Source organism: Acipenser ruthenus, chromosome 21 (genome assembly GCF_902713425.1).
Source record: "Acipenser ruthenus chromosome 21, fAciRut3.2 maternal haplotype, whole genome shotgun sequence".
Lineage (NCBI taxonomy): Eukaryota > Metazoa > Chordata > Actinopteri > Acipenseriformes > Acipenseridae > Acipenser > Acipenser ruthenus.
The window spans coordinates 26163766-26183707 of NC_081209.1; the positions used below are offsets into that span (position 1 = coordinate 26163766).

Sequence of the window (19942 nt, forward strand, 5' to 3'; positions counted from 1 at the left end):
AGCAGCTATCAGTGTCGCTGGAAATGTGCTGAAAGTGTAGGGTGTATTGCAATAATATTGCTTATCATTATTATTTATAAACCTGTGGTGAAACCATTGCAAAGTACAGCATAGAAAAAAACACTGATACCTGTTTTCCAGTGTGCTCTAGAGTTATGAGCGGTGTATACTGAAACCTGGAAATCACTATGTGGAAAGTGGACCATGTATAAGGAGATGTACTTTAGGCTTATCTATTTCTAACCTTTATGTTTGTCAATCAAACATGTGGGGTGTGTTGCTATTGCTAGAATGCCTGTTACACTTGCGTGTTGTCCGTGTGCATTTGTAAGAGGTGGAAACCTAATTTGCTTGCCACAATGTTAACCATAATGCAAGCATGTTTATGTTACAAAGACCAATACACTGCTCTTTTCATTTTAGATGGGAGCTGGCTGGAAAGGCTAATATGTGTCAAACCGATGGGAACCACATCCTGTAATGCAGGTGCACTTGAAAAAAAAAAAGGTTGGTAGCAGAAAGTAACTGGTAAATGAACACACAGCGACACGGTTTTAATAGTTTAAACCAATGGGCTTTGTATTGAAAATAGTGCAGTGTTGTGTGTTGTTAAAAGTGTGTTGCTTGCAGTGTATATACAGAGCCATGTTGTATGGGTTTTAACATACAGTACTGCCTGCCTTCAGTACGTGCAGATTGCTATAAACTACCTACCTCTCCAGTATGTAGCCTAATGGTAGATAGTGGTCGAATATTGTCTTCATGATGGCAGACAATCAAAGGAGAAAGAGACATCAGTACTGGCAATGAACCAGCATCTGAGAATTGACTGCTGCGTGTCCTTCCTTAAATACAAAGTGAATGAACAGGAAAAACCCTTTTCGGTGTTGGTTGTAGGCTGTGACGCTCTTGGTGGTAAGAAGGCATTGCAAGTATTAATATAATGGTCTTGGGCGTTTCACTCGCAATCACACAGGAAGCAACAGTCAGATGTTACCGTCTATTCATATCTCCCTTCTGCTGCTGCAAGCACAAGAGCCGGAACGTGACGAGCTGAGAGAATCTGCTGCAACCTTTCCTCTGCAAAATCGCACCATTAACAATGCCGTTTTGCCATGTATTTATAACTGCTTCAACTGCAGAACAATCTAATACGTAAAGGCAAGATGAGAAATGGAAATATTAGCCATCTCTTGGGCCTGGTGAATACACCTATATAAAATAAACATGCCTTTTAAAAAAAGACAGCATTGTGGAGCTATGCTTATAGAGACATTGGTTAACAAATATCATAAAACTCTTTCAGAAACACCGCTGTGAGTTAGAGCAAGAGTGAACAGCCGCACTTAATTCCAAACACATACAGTGCACTGTTTACTGTCACAAATGTCTTGAACACCTTATTTATTTTTCTGTCTCAATATCTTTGTTGTTTCTGGAAGGCTGTCTGTGTAGTTTAGACTGTCCAGCCCCTGCTGTGTCTGTGTACATTGCTGTTCAGTGAGGGGGGGGGAGGAAAAGGTGGTTGAAGCTATACGATTCCTGTGGCCTTCACCCTGAATCAGCTAACTACAGGATGTGTTGGGCTCATCTGTTTATAATACAGTTAAACAGTCTAACCTCTGCCTGCCTGCATTTCATGGGTGTCCAAAACCAGCTGCATAACACAGACTAGCTCAGCTCAGCTGCTTTCAGCCCCATTGTTTGGTTAGTCTTACATGGGAGTAAATAACCCTATCTAAAAACTAGCCCGCTGTCCTTTCTGGTAAGCAGCTTACTGGTGTTGATAGCCTACAGCACTGAGGTCAGTCACAACCTCACATAGTAACCAGTCTGCTCCTCCCTGACCACACAGCCTGCAAGCTTCAGAGGTTTCATTAGCATGGCTTCTTGTGCTTGTTAGGCTAAACATATCTAAACCACAACTTAATGACAGTGTAACTGGGCAGGCAGGTGCTTGTGCCTCTATAAGACTATTTCAGTTGAGCTTGAGGTCAGAAAAATTATGTTACATACCTATCAGTGGCCTTTCAGACATTTTACTGTCATCCTGTTGCATTGGATAAATGAAAGTTATAACAGATATTTCACAGGAAATAGCACACATCCAAGTATCAGTGCCTGCTCCTTATTTGCATGGTAATATGGTTTGTCAAAAGTTATGTATTCAGCCCACTTTTGTGCTGTGTTTCATTTAAACATAAAATGCATGTAATGCTGGTACTGTGAAGTGGCGGTCTCTTGCACAGCGTGACCCCTGTGGAAAATGCACAGTAGTGTGCAAACAAGAGTGCCTCACATCTTCTCAAGTGAAGTACAGTGATCTCAGTATGAGGAGCTTGACCGTATTCAACAGCATTCTCAACACAACAGAACAGTTTGTGGTGAAAACAAGGCTACCTTTATTAAGACATGCTTTACACAGCAACACGTTTTAGAAGTTTTCAATTCAGAATTACTAAAGGCAAATAAAATCTTGTTATTAGTACATGCTTTTTATTTTACAGTACAATATATTACATAACAGTGCTATATATTTTTTTTAAATAAATAGTTTATCCAATATATTTTAGTCACTGCACGCGTGAATAAAATACTTTTATTTTTCTTATCCAATACACAACGATGAGGTTTGAACACCCATTTTGTGTTATTAGCTACCTGTCTTGAATACCTTGATCTGTCCGCTCTCTAGCTTACAGAGTTTCAGTGAAAAGACTGCTGGCTGCAAAGGATTGTAAACTTCCTTAGCTCACTAAATAGGCAAAGTATTCTGGGTAAAACCTGATGACCGATTCAGTCAAACGTACAAAACATTTATTTTTTCACCTAAATGGGATCAACAATAGAAAAAAAACTATGCAGGTTGTAAAATTTAAAAAAAATCTAACAATTTTACTTAAAAAAAAAAAAACTGCATAGAAAACTGTTATAAAAAAAAAAAGAATCTGCATGTCTGCAAACCATATGTGGCCTGGAATAAAGCAGAAGTTGTGAAGGACAGTACTACCCTGCAATAACACTAACACTTTCAATATGGTTCCTGATATCTACACAGTCATATTGATCTCAGAAGATCTTTTCAAACTAAAAGCGGAGTCAATGTTAATACAGTACTGGCCTGTGTGCACACAGTGGCAGGTTTGACAGCCCCAGACACCAGGGTAATACAACAGGTTGTTGCCTCGCTTCAGACACACAGCTTGGAAACTGACACCATGACAAAGTGCAAGTACAGTCTGGAGTCATTTCTGAATTGCAAGACAATTGTCCAAAAAGAGAACCTGCTTTGTTTCTGCTAAATTACATTGCCCCTGATATAAACATACATTAAAGCAGCTTTTTCTTTTACATGTCTAATGCTAAGGCTTTGAGGATTATTTATGGCATACAAAGCATAGCTTGTACAAACGCGCATTGTTAAGAGTTGGAAATGAAGGCTTTCCGTTTCAGTTTTCTGTATACGGCAAATACAGTTTGAAATATCTTTCCCCAGTTTTCTTCATTAGGCCATCACTATAGTATACAGACTACTATTTATAACTCATAATTCATTCCAGCTAGTTCCTGTATATGATTAATACATATCTTTACTACACAATTTTGTGTATGATAATTAGTACATTATGACATTGAGTATTAAAAGTTAGCCAACTATTGTTTTTGATGTTTGTTTTTTTAAATAGTGTAATATAACACAATGAACATACCACATCCATGTACTGACTCACATGACTGAAAGAATTTGATCGGTGCTCATTTGTACATCAAACTAGTAAACAACAAAAAAAAAAAACATGTATTTTTTTCAGGGTGATAACAAAGTCACTTGGCCTATTTGGATGTTGTTGTGAAAACAAAGCCCCTCAAAATGAAACTTGCTAGGTGGAGGCACTCATGATTCTAGAATACCAGCAGGGGTCCTGCAGCGACACCCAGAAGTGATATTGCATTAACTGCTTAATATGGGGCACCATTCATACTGAGCAGGAGATCTAGGACTGAGAGAATACACTTTTACATTGGTTTAGTTACACACCGGATACAGTATTTGTGCTGTACAGTGTTTAACATCACACCAGTATTAACAGAATTGCCTCTGGCTAACATTCAGCTAACCCATGCTGATAGCAGCTTCTGTTTGTTGCAGAAATTAGATGTGATTGTGGTGTTTAGGCTTTGCATTTTAATGACAACTTCAAAACCTTTGCAATTTTCAGCTTATACATACACAACATGACAAAAAAAACCCTTCTGTAATTTGCCTATAGAAATAACATGTAGGCCTTCCAAACATTTCTGGTATATATATATATATATATATATATATATACATATATATAAAAATTACAAAACATACCGTATTGAAGCTCACTCACATCCACTTCAGTACTTTTCCATATTCTTACACCATTAATTTCATGCAATTTAATTAACTACTTGGCAGACTATTACTTTCCGTGACTTTAATTAATGGATGTGAATTTTATTAGCATGCCTCTGCCACAAAAAGAGCCGCCCTTTATCCTAAAGAAGACATATCAGTTGGTACTAACCATTTACAAAGATAAACTTATACTTCATTATATTTTAGAAATCTGTACAGTGTTAGTAAGGAACCGCAGTGTTTACTATGACTGAATGCAAATGTTTACTTAATATGCATTGAAATGATATCAGAAATCAAAATGAAATGGATAATATAGGTTAAGAATTCCTTGTGCAACAATAATAGGTATGCCTACAGCTCCTTATTAGAAAAAAAATAAATGTACACCCTCATTTTTAAAAGGTACTGTACCTGTAAGTACTATGGACATAATTTACATGAAAGAATGTTGCTTTAAAAAACAGTCAACAGCTTTTCCTCCTTTTGTTTTTTTCTGTTTTGTTTTCTTTTATATTCTTTGCTTCTTGTAAGACTTCATTGGCTTGCCTCAGCTTTTCCATCGCCTTGTTCAGGATCTCTTCTGGCGACTCCTCTTTCTGCGATGACTTACCCGCTAGTGTCCCTTTACTTCCATCAGCTGCCAGGGATTCCTCCTCCATTTCCTGAAGGCACGCCTCTGTTTTTTCAAGTTCCAAGGCTATATTGTTTTGCAGTTCATCCAAATCGCTGATTTCAGACCCTAAACCGGGTTCTTGAAGCGGTTCATTTTGCACTTTCACTTTGGATTCGGACAACAGATCGCCCAGAGAAGCACATCTGACTTTTGACACATATTTTAGAGGCACAGGGGGGCGTGTGTCTAACTGTCCTTTCTTGGTTTCTCGTTGCCGGTGATGGCCATCTAAAGATGTTGTGTTTGCATCTTGAATGATTTCATGCTTCAGTTCCTCAGAAGCAGCAGCAGGATCACCTTCCTTGAGGCTTTGCTCAGTGTTCTCTGGTGTGTCAGCTGGGTCTTCACTTGATTCCTCATCCAGGTTTTCCCTGCTGCCATTTAGGGCTGTGGTTGAAGCGCTGATGTCACCATTGTCGGATTCGTCTTCAGAATTACTGGATTGGGCACCATCTTTTAACTGCCCTTCTTCATCTTCGAACACAATCTTAGGAGGAGGTACTAGGTTGCCAGGGGAAGGAGTGACAGATGAAGCCTCTGGTTCTGGAGCAAGCAAAACATCTTCCATGGGTTCAGGTGGATTCAGAACAACTTCTGAAACAGGAGTGTCTTCTATCTTTTCCTTAGCTGCTGGCGAGCTTGTAATATTTTCTTTAGGAGCAAGGGGTTTCATAACTTCTTTTGCAGGTGTGGCATCTGCTGAAACCTTGTTGGTTTCTGGTGGGATGGAAGCATTTATTTTAGGAGGCAGAAGGGGCTTCTTCTTAGGAGGACCAGGAGGGGCAGAGTTATTTTTGACAGTTTCTGGAGACAGGTCTTTTGGTTTAGGAGGAGGTTTTGCAAGCTGTACAGTTTCCTCAATGGTACTAACTTCATTAACTGGAACATCTTCAGCCTCCTCTTTAGTAGGTTGAATTTCCTTAGAGAGAGGCTCTGGGGTTCCTTCCTGAGCAACAACAGGAACTGCAGAATCCTCTGTGCCACCAGCTGGAGGATTTGGTTTATTTTCTTTTGAAGGCAAAACTGGCTTGAGACCTTTGCTGGGTAGAGATGGGGGAGGTTTATCTTCAGAAGTGCTGCTTGGTTTAGTAGGAGGCGTTGGGGGCTCAGAAGTGTCTTCAGGAAGACTGCTATGAGCAGGAGCATCTTCTGTCTCTTCGTCAGTTGCTGGAGCACTTGGTTTCTTCAATTTAGAAGGAGGCATGGGTGGCTTGAGCACTTTCTCGGGTGGAGAAGGAGGAGATGAATGTTCGCTGACCGTGTCTTTAGACGTGTTGTTTGGTTTGGTAGGGGGCGTAGGCAGCTTTACAGTTTCAACGTCTTCTGACTCCTCTTCAGTTTCTTCAGGGTTGGGTTTGTTTTCTTTCGAGGGAGGCATTGGGGGTTTGAAAATCTTCTTTGGAGGGGGAGCTGAATCCTCATCAGCAGTTTCTGTAGACAGAGCCGCTGTGTCATTTGGAACAGGGTGGTTTCCATTGGGAGTGTTGTCCACAATGTCAAGATCCAGTCTCAGGATTCCATCTGACGAAGAGGTTGCCAGCTGAAACATGAAGAAAAGAATTAATACATGTTCTGGTCTAAAGCTCGATACTGATGCAGAACCTTAATTTATACCAAATTGGCATTCATTTAAAACAAATTATAAAATGATACACACAAATCCTGATCCTCTGTAATCAGAAGAAAATCTGCCCCTTAAGCCTCTTGTTTGAATGAAATGACCTACACACGTGGAAGAAACTCTCATGTCATTGTTATTATGGCAGGTACGGTAAGGCTTACCTCCTTCATATGTATTCTTGTTGGTGGCCTTCGTGATTGCTGCATTTTTGGCCTTGTGCGGGTCACATGTTCTAAAGAACAGCCTTCTACCTTAACCTAAGAGAGAAATTCAATTCATTATTTTAACCAAACCTAAACAAAAACATGTCATACTTTAAATATTACGCATGAACAGATATTCTAACTGCAATAAATACCGTAGCTACTTTCAAAGACCGCCCAGCCTTGGACAATCCTAGCTCCTAGCTGTTTGCTTTTATGAATACATTTAATCAGATTCAATTCATCCACCTTTTTTGAATTGGGATTCACTTTTACATTAGCTAAATATTGAAGTGTCCGCATTAGTCCGTAATGAAAAACTGCTCATTAAAACCGATTAAGCAATCAGCTGCTTCTCCGATTTGTTTTGCAGAAGCCTACAAAGCACAAGGAAACGGTTACCTGATCAAAGATTTTATTTTTAGCTCTGTTGATCCCGTCACAAAGGGCTTTGATCCAGGCTTCTTTCTCTTCAGGACTCGGAGCTTGGAATTTGATATCATTTACCTAGAAACCCAAATGATATAGCGGTTAGCAATTGGGAGGCTCTGAACTGAAATATTATGGACTTGAACTCCACCAATTTTCTTGACCAATAAGCCTAACAATGCATAGTCAGGAGCATCCTTTGCCAGTCCGATTACTCCATTCATCATGTCAGAAAACGGTCAAACTGAAGAGAGCGTTTTCATTGGCACAGTTCTAAAACTCTACCACACACCACCAACACACCTTTAATACAGTGTGTTCAGTGTATAGTAATATCTATAGGTTAAATTTGTTAGATCTATAAAAAAAAAACTAATAAACTTGCATCCCTTCCATCTTTTGTTTCCTCATTAAATCATGAAGGATTTATAACCGGTTCCAGTGCTGTCACACATGGCATCCGTATTTGTAAAGGGAATAGTTACTGCAGGTTTTATGGATTCATTAAGGCTCTGCATCTGCTTCTCAATTACACATTTCTAAAAATGCACATAGAGGAAGTGTCTTTACCCTAATAAACTTAATGGTGTGTTGGAAATCTTTTTTTATGAACTGTCTTGTGATCGAGACACTAAACTGAAAGCAATCAAAAACAAATCCGATTTTTTAAAACATGTTTGTGTATGGCATAAGACTATTATTGGTTTGTACTTTCTGGTTTCTTTCCCAAGGAACTTCTAATTAGAAAACGTTACGTCATTTCCGACATACATTTTCAGGATAATTTATACTCACTCTGCATCTCTGTATCTGACCGGCCCAAATAACAGAAAATGCAATCCGTAAAGTAATTAGGATTCAGCAGTGTGGGGATTCTAATTGACCGAGCTGAGAGCTCTTTTTGAGACTGGATAAGTTAGACCGAGCTGCAGTCCAAGAAGGTCTTTGTCACTTTTAAAAACATCACACACAGTAGTTGCCAAAGCTTCATGATTAGATTCTAAGGTTGCCAAGGCTAACTTAGTATATCAGCCAATTGTGACCAGTGTTGTACTGTAGCTCTAAGGATCAATTGCCAGCATTGCTAAGACTTTTGGAATCTTAATAAAAACTCTTCCGTGCTCACATTTAGCTATAAACAGTATAAGCCATTCTTGTTACTTACTGTATGTTGGTCAAAGACCTGCTCATTCTAACTTCCCATGGGACAGTTGGAATGGGATAGATTTTCCACTTGCGCTAATTAATATGTGTTTATTTAAATGTCTCAGTTGAGGGGTCATTAAATATAAAATAGAAATAGAAAAATAAAATGTGAAACAGATGTAATTATTGAAAATTTGAGAACTTTGACCTTACTAAAATTAATAAGTCACGCCCAGTCATTATGGCACAGGTGAAAATAGGGCCACGTGTTACTGGAACAACACGCCTTTGTAAATGATAATGGCTCATCTTAACATGAATACAATGTAATTCAACACACAAACAAAAGAGCAGCGTCTATTTTATAAATGTATTTTGGCATCGTAAATTTGCAAATGTTTTAGTTATGTATTAGCAAGTGTTTTTTAAATGCATACAACCTAGTCAACCTTAGGACGTCAGCTGATGTTACAGCACAATTGTATTTAATACAGGTGTTGCTGAGTGAACAGGGATGGTAATTTAAAAAGGAAGTTGGAAAGAAAACCTTCCCATGACATCACTAGGGTTAAATCATATGAAACGTTTCTGGCTGTAGGTAATAGAAATGCAACCTGTACTGAATTCTCATTATGTGATAGCTTTGGAACATTATGGTACAGCTGTGTGGGGTGATTTACTGCCAGGTATCAGCATTCGAATGCAGTCTTGGTTGCGCTCTGAACAGCATGGAATCAAACAGGAGTCATAAAAACAGATACTCAGGCAATAAAGACCTGCTGTGCAGAATTCATTTAAATAATGCTGATTTTGAAGAAAGAGACAGTGCTTATAAAAGCATGTTAGGGAAAAAAACTCTGCTGAAAATGTTTCTTATAAAATTAAAAACAAAGGAAAATGTGATTTACAATTCTCTTCACCGTTGAAGACATTTCTTCACAAAGAAACTTTAGTCTAAGAATTGTACACGTTTCTTTTAGTATTACTGCTAAAACAGAGTTTGCATACAGTAGCAGCAGGATGGCTGCTTAGTTCATGGCTTTTATAATGTTGACAAGTTTCTTTTCCCATTAGAAATTCTGACCTTGCACTGGATTACAAGTTTAGTAAACCTGCTCCAATTTGTTCAGGTGACTTGACCAAAATCAAACACGAGGTCAATGACGTGAAGCCAAAGCCAGATTCTCTTGGCTCTTCGTTGTTTGCTCAGGCCACTGGACCAAACTGCAGAAGAATCCTGTTTTAGCAGGCGTTACCGTGTCATGTGACTGAGTCAGGATGGAAATGCTGCATGAGGCCAAAATCCATATAAAAGGGGAAGTGGCTTGTATATTTTATCCAGCCCATTTAACTTGTTATATCTGTAAGTACATTCTCCATGTTTCCTTTCCATCTAATGTAGGTGTGAGACTGTAACACAGATAGTGATGACTTTGTGCACACAGCCAGTCCAATGCATTCAATGTGTGTGGAGAGCGTGTCAGCATTTTCAGCAGCTTTGAGAGTGCAGTGATGTCTTTACCTGTGGCAAGGACCATCTTCTTCTTGTTAAGAATTTAAGACGTTACATCTTTTTGCCTTTTGTCACAATACAATTCCTTGAATACACTATGGTTCCATATACTGTACAGTACTGTAGCTGTCCGACAGAGAAGGCTGGCAGAGTAGGTATGGAAAATGAATTACCCTCTTAAGCCAGCAGAGGGTGGAACCTCTAGGTCATAATTAGGGCACAGGGCCTAATCAGACAAGTACAGCCTACAAATCCACTGTTACTGCTGTCTCTGGACCTGGCTTCTAGTGTAGCTTCTATTTTAGCTAGTCCTTTTTCTTTAAGAAAGTGTGTTTTATGCTAAGATTTCATGTTCACGTGTCTATTTTCTAAACAAATGAGAGACTTATATTGGCTTTGGCTGGTTTAAAATGTATATACAGCAGAGATTTGAATCTGTGTTCTTGCTCATTCAAAATGTGGAACCAAATGCACTAATCACGTCTGTGTGTCTGTCTGAACCAGGGATTTAACAAGAGCTGGTCCGTTTTACAGCAACACTTACAGGCCTTCTTCAGGGTTCAGAGTTCACTTCCACTTTCTGTGCATTACCCTTCAGGTATATACAGTGTCAACTTGACAGTGAAAAGTTAAACACATTGTTTTATTCTATGCAAAGAGGCACAGGATTTGAAACAAGACTGCCTGTTTGTGGCTGTGCCTGATGAGGCCACAAATATTCCCTCGCTGGGTAAGTGTCATAAAGATATATCACAGTCACACATCAACATATGAGAGTGTGTGAAGAGCCTCGCTACAGTACAGCACATGGAAAACCTGAGACGGAAAATACAGAGAGGAGGTGTGTGACATCAATCACACAGAAGAGCTCAAAAGGCTAACTGTGCTGCCGTTTGTGATTAATGCGCTGAGGAAATACTTGTGACTTGAGAAAAGGGTAGCTCTGCCAAAACCAGGGGCAGGAAAAGTAAACTCAACAAAAAAAAATGTTTCTTCTAAAAAAAAAAAAAGAAAACAGGCTGTGAAAAGGGCTAGGTAAGGATATTTCCAAATCCCTGGTTGAAAAATTCTCCAGGATATGTATTAGAGGGGATATTCATGGCAGTTTAATTTATGGGCTGTTTATGGAATTTTACATAAAACTGCACTGCTGTCTTTTAAAATATTCAATACATCCTTTAGTTTATCTTTGAAAGAACTTTTTTGAGTATAGTGATTGCATGGGGTTCTATGTAAAGGCATTTACACAGTTTTCATGGACCAAAATGATCACCGTGACTGTGTGTGAAAAAGGGACGGGTGATACACGTGCAAAGATGTATTGCTTTCAGAAGAGTGCGTGAACAAAAAGACAAGGCCACCACGATAACATTTAAATATAACATAAACATACAGGCTTATGTTTAACCATCGCTGTAAAAAAAAAAAAAACCTGCGATGTAGTTAATCTCCAGCAAGAAAACTGTACAGCTTCAGCTCATTTTGACACTTGACACTATACAGGAAAGAGTCCTTGTGAGCACTGAACACAGACCATGGGCAAGGAGAAGTGTTTGTTGTGGTCCCACACACAGAGACATGGGGGTGTGCCGTTTAAATTGGCCTGTCTCAATATAAACTATATCCTTCCTGCTGTACAATGTTTGGTCATCAATACAAAATGATCCTCAAAGCTTTTTACTCCATAGTGTAAATTACTCTGTTTTTTTAAGGTAAAAAAAAAAGATTTAAAAACATTTCACAAAAAAGCAGACTGTATTAAAATACCTAATGTATTTATTTTTATTGTCTCATTTAAAAAAAAAAAAAAATTTAAATGAGCGATGTACATTTTGGTGTAAATGATAAATATCTGACCTTCTATCCCAGTATGTTTTTGCACATTTCCAATACATACACTCACTTTTCTGCTTTTAATTAGTGTGTATGAATTTATTCTTGTATGTTGTCTTCCTAAACACACTCATACATCAAAACATTAATCATAACCCGTACACACTGCAAAGCTAAAGGACATACAGCAAGACTTACCTTATTTACAGGCTTGGCAGCTCGAATTAAAATGAGTCTGTTTTTCTTTTTAAAAGCGCTTCGTAATTCGTGGCATTTATCATAGCTTTCCAAGTCCACTGTTTCTATGCAAGTCTTTTCTTCCTACACAAGAGACGAAAAGATAGACACAGATCAGAAAGATACTGTACCAGACACATTACCGTACCATTTTAGTGGCATTCATTTTCACAGCCCTTATTAAAATGTTCTATTGCAAGGCTATATATAAGCATACTTGTGGCGACTACAAAGTCATTAAACTAGTACTGTACTGGGCTGTATTTAGAAAATAAGCCAGTTTGATATTATTCATGTCTATGACAATTGAAATACTTTGTCCACCAGGTAGCACCAAGTTCTAAGTAAAACTGAATTCAACATTTTGACCACAGTGTTTTTGTACATTGCTTGCGGGCTGTGTTACTGCCCCATGTCTCAAATCACGAGCTAAACGCATCATCTAAACAGTAATTTCAAGTAGAAACGTTACATCATTTTCATAGACCAGAAGCTGCGTCTTCTCTAACTGGATGTAGCGGTCCTTGTATGTCCCCAGGAACTTCCCATAGGATTTCTTAATCCAGCCAGCCTTCCCGTCAAACTTTGCAGCTTTCTGCTGGGTTTTATCCTCCTTCACACCCTGCACAGCATGGGAAGACAGCAGGGTAGATAACTGATTAATGAAGCAGAAAGCCATACGGAATTAGAATGGCACATACAGAACACTGTACATTCATTCAGCTCTCAGCAATTCTGTCACAGCTTCATTTAAGAAGCAATACTAATTGAACACATCATCAGCAAGCAATATACCACGGCGAATCCCGAATGAACCGGTCACTAAAGGGAGATAACATTTGTGGGGTTATTCAAAAAAACGACACTAAGTGACTCTAAAAAGAAAGAAGAATACGTTAGTTAAGATGTTTTCTTCCTGGTGCATTTGTGATAAAAACTGGCTGGCATGGTTTAATGTCACAATAGCATTTGGTCAATTGAAACAAGGTGATTGCAATCCAGACTAAAATGCGGTCCACTTCTCTTCATAGCTCTGCTACAGAGCTCTGGTCATGTGTTCATTAGCTGAAACCAGCAAAGAACATCCTTGGATTCAGTTTGAATTATGACACCACATACAGAGGCATTTAGTACCAAATAACAAAATAAAACAGCAACTGTAATGAAGAGCCCTGGGTATGGGAGAATTCAATGATTGTATGCAGTTATTATAATTGTGCAATGTTCTCTTTTTTAATGCATTATAAGGCTAGCAACACCATGAATAAAAGAGCATCCTTGGGACAGTGTAATTTGTAGCTGGTTGAACAGTTTTAATTCCAACGGTCTTTGCTACAGTTAGCATCTACCATGTACCATATTACAGTCTGAATCATGTACAGGGTAAAGGACTTAAGCTTTAAAAACTGAAACAGTTTATCTGGAAAATTTGATTAGATCCAGTAATTGTGTGGGGGCTGTGAAGATTGCACTGAGGAACTGCTGAACACATTTTTTGGTTTTAAACAGCAGATACTGTGACGATAAAAGCTGTCACATCTGCAAAGCTTTACCACGGTAGCAAATACAGTTATTTTAAAATTGAATTAAACAAACTGCTGACCTGGTAAGTTACTTTATTATTATTATTATTATTATTATTATTATTATTATTATTATTATTATTATTATTTATTTCTTAGCAGACGCCCTTATCCAGGGCGACTTACAATCGTAAGCAAATACATTAAGTGTTACAATACAAGTAATACAATAAGAGCAAGAAATACAATAACTTTTGTTCAAGCAAAGTACAAGTGTGACAAACCACAATTCAATAATACAGCAGATAATAGTGATAGTTACATCAGGATATGATTAAATACAAAATACTACAGGTTAAACACTTGGCAGATTACAGTATTCTGAAGTACAGGATTAAATGCAGTAAAATAGGGGGCAGATAAGAGCAAAATAAAGCACATTTAAATGAAGGGTGATAGTGTCCCAGGATACAAACAAAGGAGTTCTACAGGTGCTGTTTACTGTGACAGATTTCCTGTGTTGACAAACTTTGCGATAGGTGTGGAAATTCTGCCATGTGTGTGCACTCTGCACCAGTACAGTTCAGCTAAACTGTGTCAATGGAAACAGAGCCAGGAGATCTGGATCCTCGCTCACAACAGACACACGGTCACCTTGAAGCAATAAATTGTACTAGTGCTTTAGGGTCCCAGGTGTAAAACTAGGCAGAAGCGCAACTCCATCTTAGTATTGATGTTATTGTAAAAAAAAAAAAAAAAGAACACCATGTATACATGTAAAAACCAGCCGTGAACCTAAACTCAGACTGCAAGAGCGCAAATGAAAACTGTTTGTATTAGGAAGACTTATCTACTGTAGCGGGTAAATGCAAGAACAGCATTATTGTGTGCAGTCGGCCTTACTGTAGGCGAAGGAAAGTGGTTGCCACTGTTTTAAAAATAAATACAAATGAAAGGAAATGGCAGAGCGATGCAAGTACACCCCTAAGCACAGCTAGAAAGTTATAATAACATTTGGCTCCGCTTTTAAGTGAGTTATGGTGCCACCTCCATTGTCTAAAGTGGGCTTGCACCAGCGGTACTGGGCATAAAATACAGCCACTTGTTTTATAATGGGTAACGTGGATACACCACAAAGAAATACTCATTTATAACAGCACACTGATATTAATTTATCAAGACTGAATCGTTTTGTATACCTGCTTCTTATAGTACATAATCATTCATTTTAGAGGAAAAAAAGGAAATTGAACGTAAGAAAATAAACACTGGGAAAATACATGCACTTAACCTTATTTTGAGTGCAAGCTGTGTTTCTCCATTTGACACTGTATTACGGTTATATTTGCTTCCTCATTTTACTTCACCAAGGGTTTAATCCACAGGCAATCCAAATCATCTGAGCATTTTTATGAGCCTAACAATAAACAGCCAGATGCCCATGCCAGAAGTTATGACAAAGCTGGAAACCAGTGGGTTATTGATAGTTCACACAGGCTCAGCTACGTCTAGAGGTCAGCCAAGTCTATGAGGTCAGCCAGAAGGAGTGGGCCTTGATGTAGCAATATCCAAGCACTACTGTGTATGACCCCACCCACACTACAAGACCCAATGACCTCTCTGATACAAGACAACAGACCCTTGTTGTTTAGCCAATTGAATACTAGTCTATTCTCATCAATGTTTTAAACAGGACTTTCAAGGCTAGTTTATTTGTACGGAAAACATCCAAAAGCTTTACAAAGCCCTATTTTGAAGTGGAAAGCCAGTGAGAACCACCATCATTTTAACAGCATGAAACCAGCAAGAAACTACTCAGAACAATAACCGAACTGCTCCTTCCTCGACGGTTTCATATTATACCGTCACAATGGTTTTATTCGTCTCAGAAAACGTGCCGTTGCCTCTGCACTTGCTTAAAAACAGGGGACTTAAACTTTGGTATACATTTCCTCAATCCGCCTTGGGACCCAACACACATATTTCTAATCCAAACCGATACATCTTACCATTGGGGTGATGCAGACAAATGCTGCTACTACTACTCAAAGCGGATGATTACATGTTACTGCAGCTACACGTGTGGCAATCTCTCTGCAGTACCTGTTATTGCTGGCTCTGGAACACAGACTCAAACACAAGAGGAACATTACTTGTGCATAAACAGCACAAAGGGGAGAGAAACGTTGGTTACATAATGGAAGTCTGCAAGGCTGGGTGTTCACCAGTGGTTAATGTGACTAAGGGGTTGATTTGATCAACCTATACCCCACTGGGAAAAGCCACAGCTGGATTTTTGGAGCATTTTACAGCACTGGTGAATCATCCTGGATTGCATCACCCACCTCTCCTTGATTATCCTGGGACTACCCCGAATAAAAAGTGGGGGATGCAATCCACCGGAATCCTGCTGCTGCTTATCCCAGCGGGGTACAGGGCAATCAAATTAACCCCTGAGTACAGTAAGGGCAAGTCCTGTTTTCACAGTGTGTAGGTCATGCACCCTCCTACCTCCTTATGAAGTGTACTGTGCATGTAACCAACCCTTCCCTGCAGAATCCCACTAGAGAACGATTCACAGTACAATTCATTTTGTGAAAGAGAACAGCCGAATCACCATCAACTGTGCTGGTAACAACTTCCAATCTGCCCTGGTCAGGAGGTAACCACAACTTAATCACCTCATCTGAATAGCAGACTTCATCAGCATGAGGCTTCATTATCTGGAAGTCATCGTAAGTCAAGTGAACAAAACTTGTGCTAAGGGTTTTTTTTTTTCATATAACTGAAAAATAAAGGCGTACTAGCCTGGCCCGTGTCATGTACGGTGGCCAGGTTGGCCCTTGTTATGGAGTGGTATGGTGCTGTTTAATAGGTTGTGTATGCTGGAGCAGAAGACAAGCTTTGCCGGTTGACAGCTGCTTTACAAGCAATGCTGGACAGCTGTATGGCTTATGCTAAGACAAACCCATGTGCAGTTAATTAAAATAGCGCATCTTTGATTGACAAGTATACACTAAAATGAAATGTGTAAGCAGGCGAGTGGGGGTGAAACACAACCCTGTCAAACAAACAACTATATAAATACTGTGTATAAATATATGTGTGTCTAAATAGCAATGACGGTACATACATGTCACATTTCCATTGCAACCTATAGGCTCGTAACATAAAAGAAATTATACAAAGAAACGGAAATGGTTCATTCTTTGTTGGTGTAAATTTGAGGAACCCTCCCGTGTAGTTACAGTTAACTCGTGAGACTACCATATATATATATAAAGTGTCCCATATTTTATCTGAACTGCCTTTATAAACCGGAGTAATCAACAGGTCTAATGTGTGAGTTTTGAGTTCTACGCCCCGTTCTATGAGGGCTATATGCTTTGAATGGGCGTTTTTTCTATTATTTTCTAATTCCTGGACTGCCTGTAAACATGTACCTAAAAACTGCTAAATAAAATAATAATAAAAACCCTTAATAGTAAAATAAATAAGTGCTTCCTTATACCCACCACATCTATTACTGTACCAAGAATTAGAAGAAAAAAATATGATGAAAGCTCTCATGTCAAATAATAGCGGTTGTTATTTGTTTGTTTTGTTTTGTTTTTATAATAAAATGCTTCGATCTATTGGTTTTAACATACCGTCTTATTTCCCCCGGTTTTATATTATTACTAAAAGAACCGATGGCTTTTCAGCGATGCAAGGCAAGCTGGTAATGTAAGCTCAGCACCAAAAGCCTGTCTTGTTTTAAAAAAAAAAAAAAAAAAAGGCGTAGACACTGCGCTACCTTGTTTTGAAACTTCCTGGAAGTCAACAGCAAACACTTTTGCATCGAGGATTGTTTGTAAATATATATTTTTGTAAAAGAGCGGTAACTTCAACAACAATGTTCCTAAGTAATGTAAAATCAAGAGTTTGCGGCAAACGAAAGTGTGTGCAATGTCTTGCAGAACATACTCACATCTTCCATGATATAGAACAGCTAAGATCCGCTATGTCAGGATGAAATCACTTGAAGACGGTCTTATCTCTCAGAAAATGCAAATATTTGCCCCCTTTTACTGTCCGGTTTCTGACATTCACCATGACGCGAGAAGGGGGGAAAAATAGGAACTGCAAAACTTAAACGCCAAGAGTGTAGTCTGCTGGTATCTTTTCCTCTTTTTGACTCACTGGCTGCTACGAAAGAAGTTCAGAAGAAAAAAAAAACTTTCGTTTCCGGTAAAGTCTCTTGCTTAGATTCAAGCAGGCGTTCTTATGAGGTGGAAGTGGATTCTGAGTAAGCCTCATTAATGTATCTTTATTACAGAAAACAAACTTTGAATTTAAACTAAATATTAATTTCAACAGATTCTAAAAGACACCCAGTAAAACCACTGTTGTTTTGCGTCTAGGGTGTAGAAGTCCTACTAGAGAAACACTGATGAATGGTGCATTCTCCTTATATGGCAAATATTCTAACTAGCTATATGGAGCATTTTCTAGTAATTGATCACTGAAAGACAGCTCAATTAGTTTATGACATTAAAAAAAAAAAAAAAATTGGGGCAGAGGTAACTTTTTTATGTAGTAGGCTACTGCCTTAATATAATAGGTATTTGTTTAACGCCTTCCTAAAACTAATGTTAGTACTGTAGTACTTTTGTTGTATTAGTTATTATTAGGATTATTGTTATACATTAGTCATCGCAGTTAAATAACAACGTTTTGTGACGTCATGCAGGTTCAGTGGAGGCGATGTTTTTGCCACACCCAGGAGGTGAAACCAATGTATGCCGCTGCACTCACTACAGTAGCATAACCTTTAAAGTGCATGTACATATTAGGCAGTGAGGCGATTGCATGTTCTAGTGTGGTTTCAATGCCTAAAATTAGGGACCACTTAGTGCGCCTAGTTAAAATTACTGCAGCTTGATGTTGATCTAGGCTTGTAAACTTCGGGTTTAGAAATGCATCATGCTTTATAGACAAGCCCAAACGATCATGTGCAGTCCTGAAATTGTCCCAGTGGTACAGGTTCTCCATAAGTTCCCTTTTAATCAGTCATTCAAAGTCCAAGTTTAGATACAATAAAACAACCTTTATTTCCCCTTTTCATTTTGTCAGTGAGCATGCCTGTTGCTGATGTATTTCACAGTATGGTAAACGTTTTATAGTCTGCATGGATTTGGGGAAATCCATCTTAATTGATGTATTTGCTAAATGTATTTGTTATGAAGGCACTGATGTCTACACAGTTGAGGTTACTCGGTGTGCAGTTGCTCAAAGTAACTTCCAGGACACATATACAGATATGCAAATTATTAAAAGCACCAGGCTTGAAATAAACATGAACATAAAACAAGCCCCAGCACACTCATTTACTGTACATCTGAGTGTCAACCTGGCATGCAGCCAGACTCTTCTTTTAACCATGCAACCAATGCAATGAGTCTCATCTAATACTTCATGTATGAAAACAGGGCAGCATGCAGCTGAAAAGGAAGAAGGAAAGGCGATAAATAATTCTTTTTTTTTTTTTAAATGTCTTCTCAACTCTTTTATTTAATGCATTTGCAGGAGGAGGCAGTTAGCCCAGGAAATGACAAATGTGTTCATAAAACATAGGCTTGTAGTTGTCTTTCACAATCAAGAATGTGTGCAACATTTTGACTCTGTGTCATTTGGAAATCGTGAGTTGTATTGACTGTTGCTTCTGTGTTTTTTGGTTTTTTGGTTTGTTTTTTTTTGCATTATGCTCAGCCCTCCAAAGTCAACTAAAGACTAACATGGAGATTGTCTAGAGTCGTGTTGATGGAGCACCACACATCCAAAAGGTGAAATAGGTCAGAAATAGTTGAATAGGTTAAGAAGTTCTGTAGATGTGTAACAGCCAGAGGAGGTGAGGGAGCAGGGGGGTTGGTGTTTACTTTCAAAGCAGAAGGTAAAATATATAGTAGATACAGAACTAAGAAGCGGATTGGATTCACCAGTGTCAGCACCACAAGCATGACTGTATTTGTCTGTGTAGTACTGAACACACCTCTTAGTTCATGTACATTTCAGAGGTGGGTGCCTACATATGGATGTGGGCTGCAAAGACCACTTGCCCGATGACTGGTGCCTTTTTAAAAAGGGGCTACACTTTCAATAGCACAAATAAAACAACAACAATAATACAACGATGCGGCCAAGCACTGTTTAGCCGAAGATGCAGGAAAGCATTTATCTTCAGCTGTGTGTTTGTGTTGTCAAGGCATTTGGCTTCCTTTGGAAATTCCACACACGTTTGTTTTTATTAGAAATGTAATAACAGTTGGGGATGAAATTCTGAGCATGAAACATCAGCCACATTTCAAATATAAACACCTCTGTATAAAGTACTG

At 38.7% G+C, this 19942-nt stretch overlaps 2 protein-coding genes across 2 annotated transcripts in view; one reads left to right on the top strand and one right to left on the bottom strand.

The window, feature by feature from the left end:
- Positions 1–465: 465 nt before the first annotated feature.
- The window catches only part of LOC117428191 (proprotein convertase subtilisin/kexin type 6-like), a 64416-nt gene continuing 44939 nt past the window's right edge, over positions 466–19942 (top strand). Inside the window, exon 1 of the mRNA XM_058995320.1 lies at positions 466–507. Within this exon, the coding sequence (XP_058851303.1) occupies positions 481–507 (27 nt within the window). The 5' untranslated portion in view covers positions 466–480. The remainder of the gene's footprint in view (positions 508–19942) is intronic.
- Positions 2379–17965, bottom strand: LOC117427626 (pleckstrin homology domain-containing family O member 2-like). Its single transcript, XM_034045788.3, has 6 exons — positions 17539–17965; positions 12518–12667; positions 12007–12129; positions 7290–7394; positions 6846–6941; positions 2379–6603 (listed from the first exon to the last, which is right to left on the bottom strand). Exons 1-6 carry the CDS (start codon positions 17545–17547, stop codon positions 4855–4857), a joined length of 2232 nt encoding a protein of 743 aa, XP_033901679.3. The 5' UTR covers positions 17548–17965; the 3' UTR covers positions 2379–4854.

What these genes read in the sequence shown, in the direction of transcription:
- LOC117427626 (XM_034045788.3), bottom strand. An exon ending in AAAATAAAATCTTTGATCAG is followed by an intron (nt 6,942 to 7,289) that starts GTAACCGTTTCC and finishes TTTCTCTCTTAG; the next exon opens with GTTAAGGTAGAAGGCTGTTC. An exon ending in CAAGAATACATATGAAGGAG is followed by an intron (nt 6,604 to 6,845) that starts GTAAGCCTTACC and finishes TTCATGTTTCAG; the next exon opens with CTGGCAACCTCTTCGTCAGA.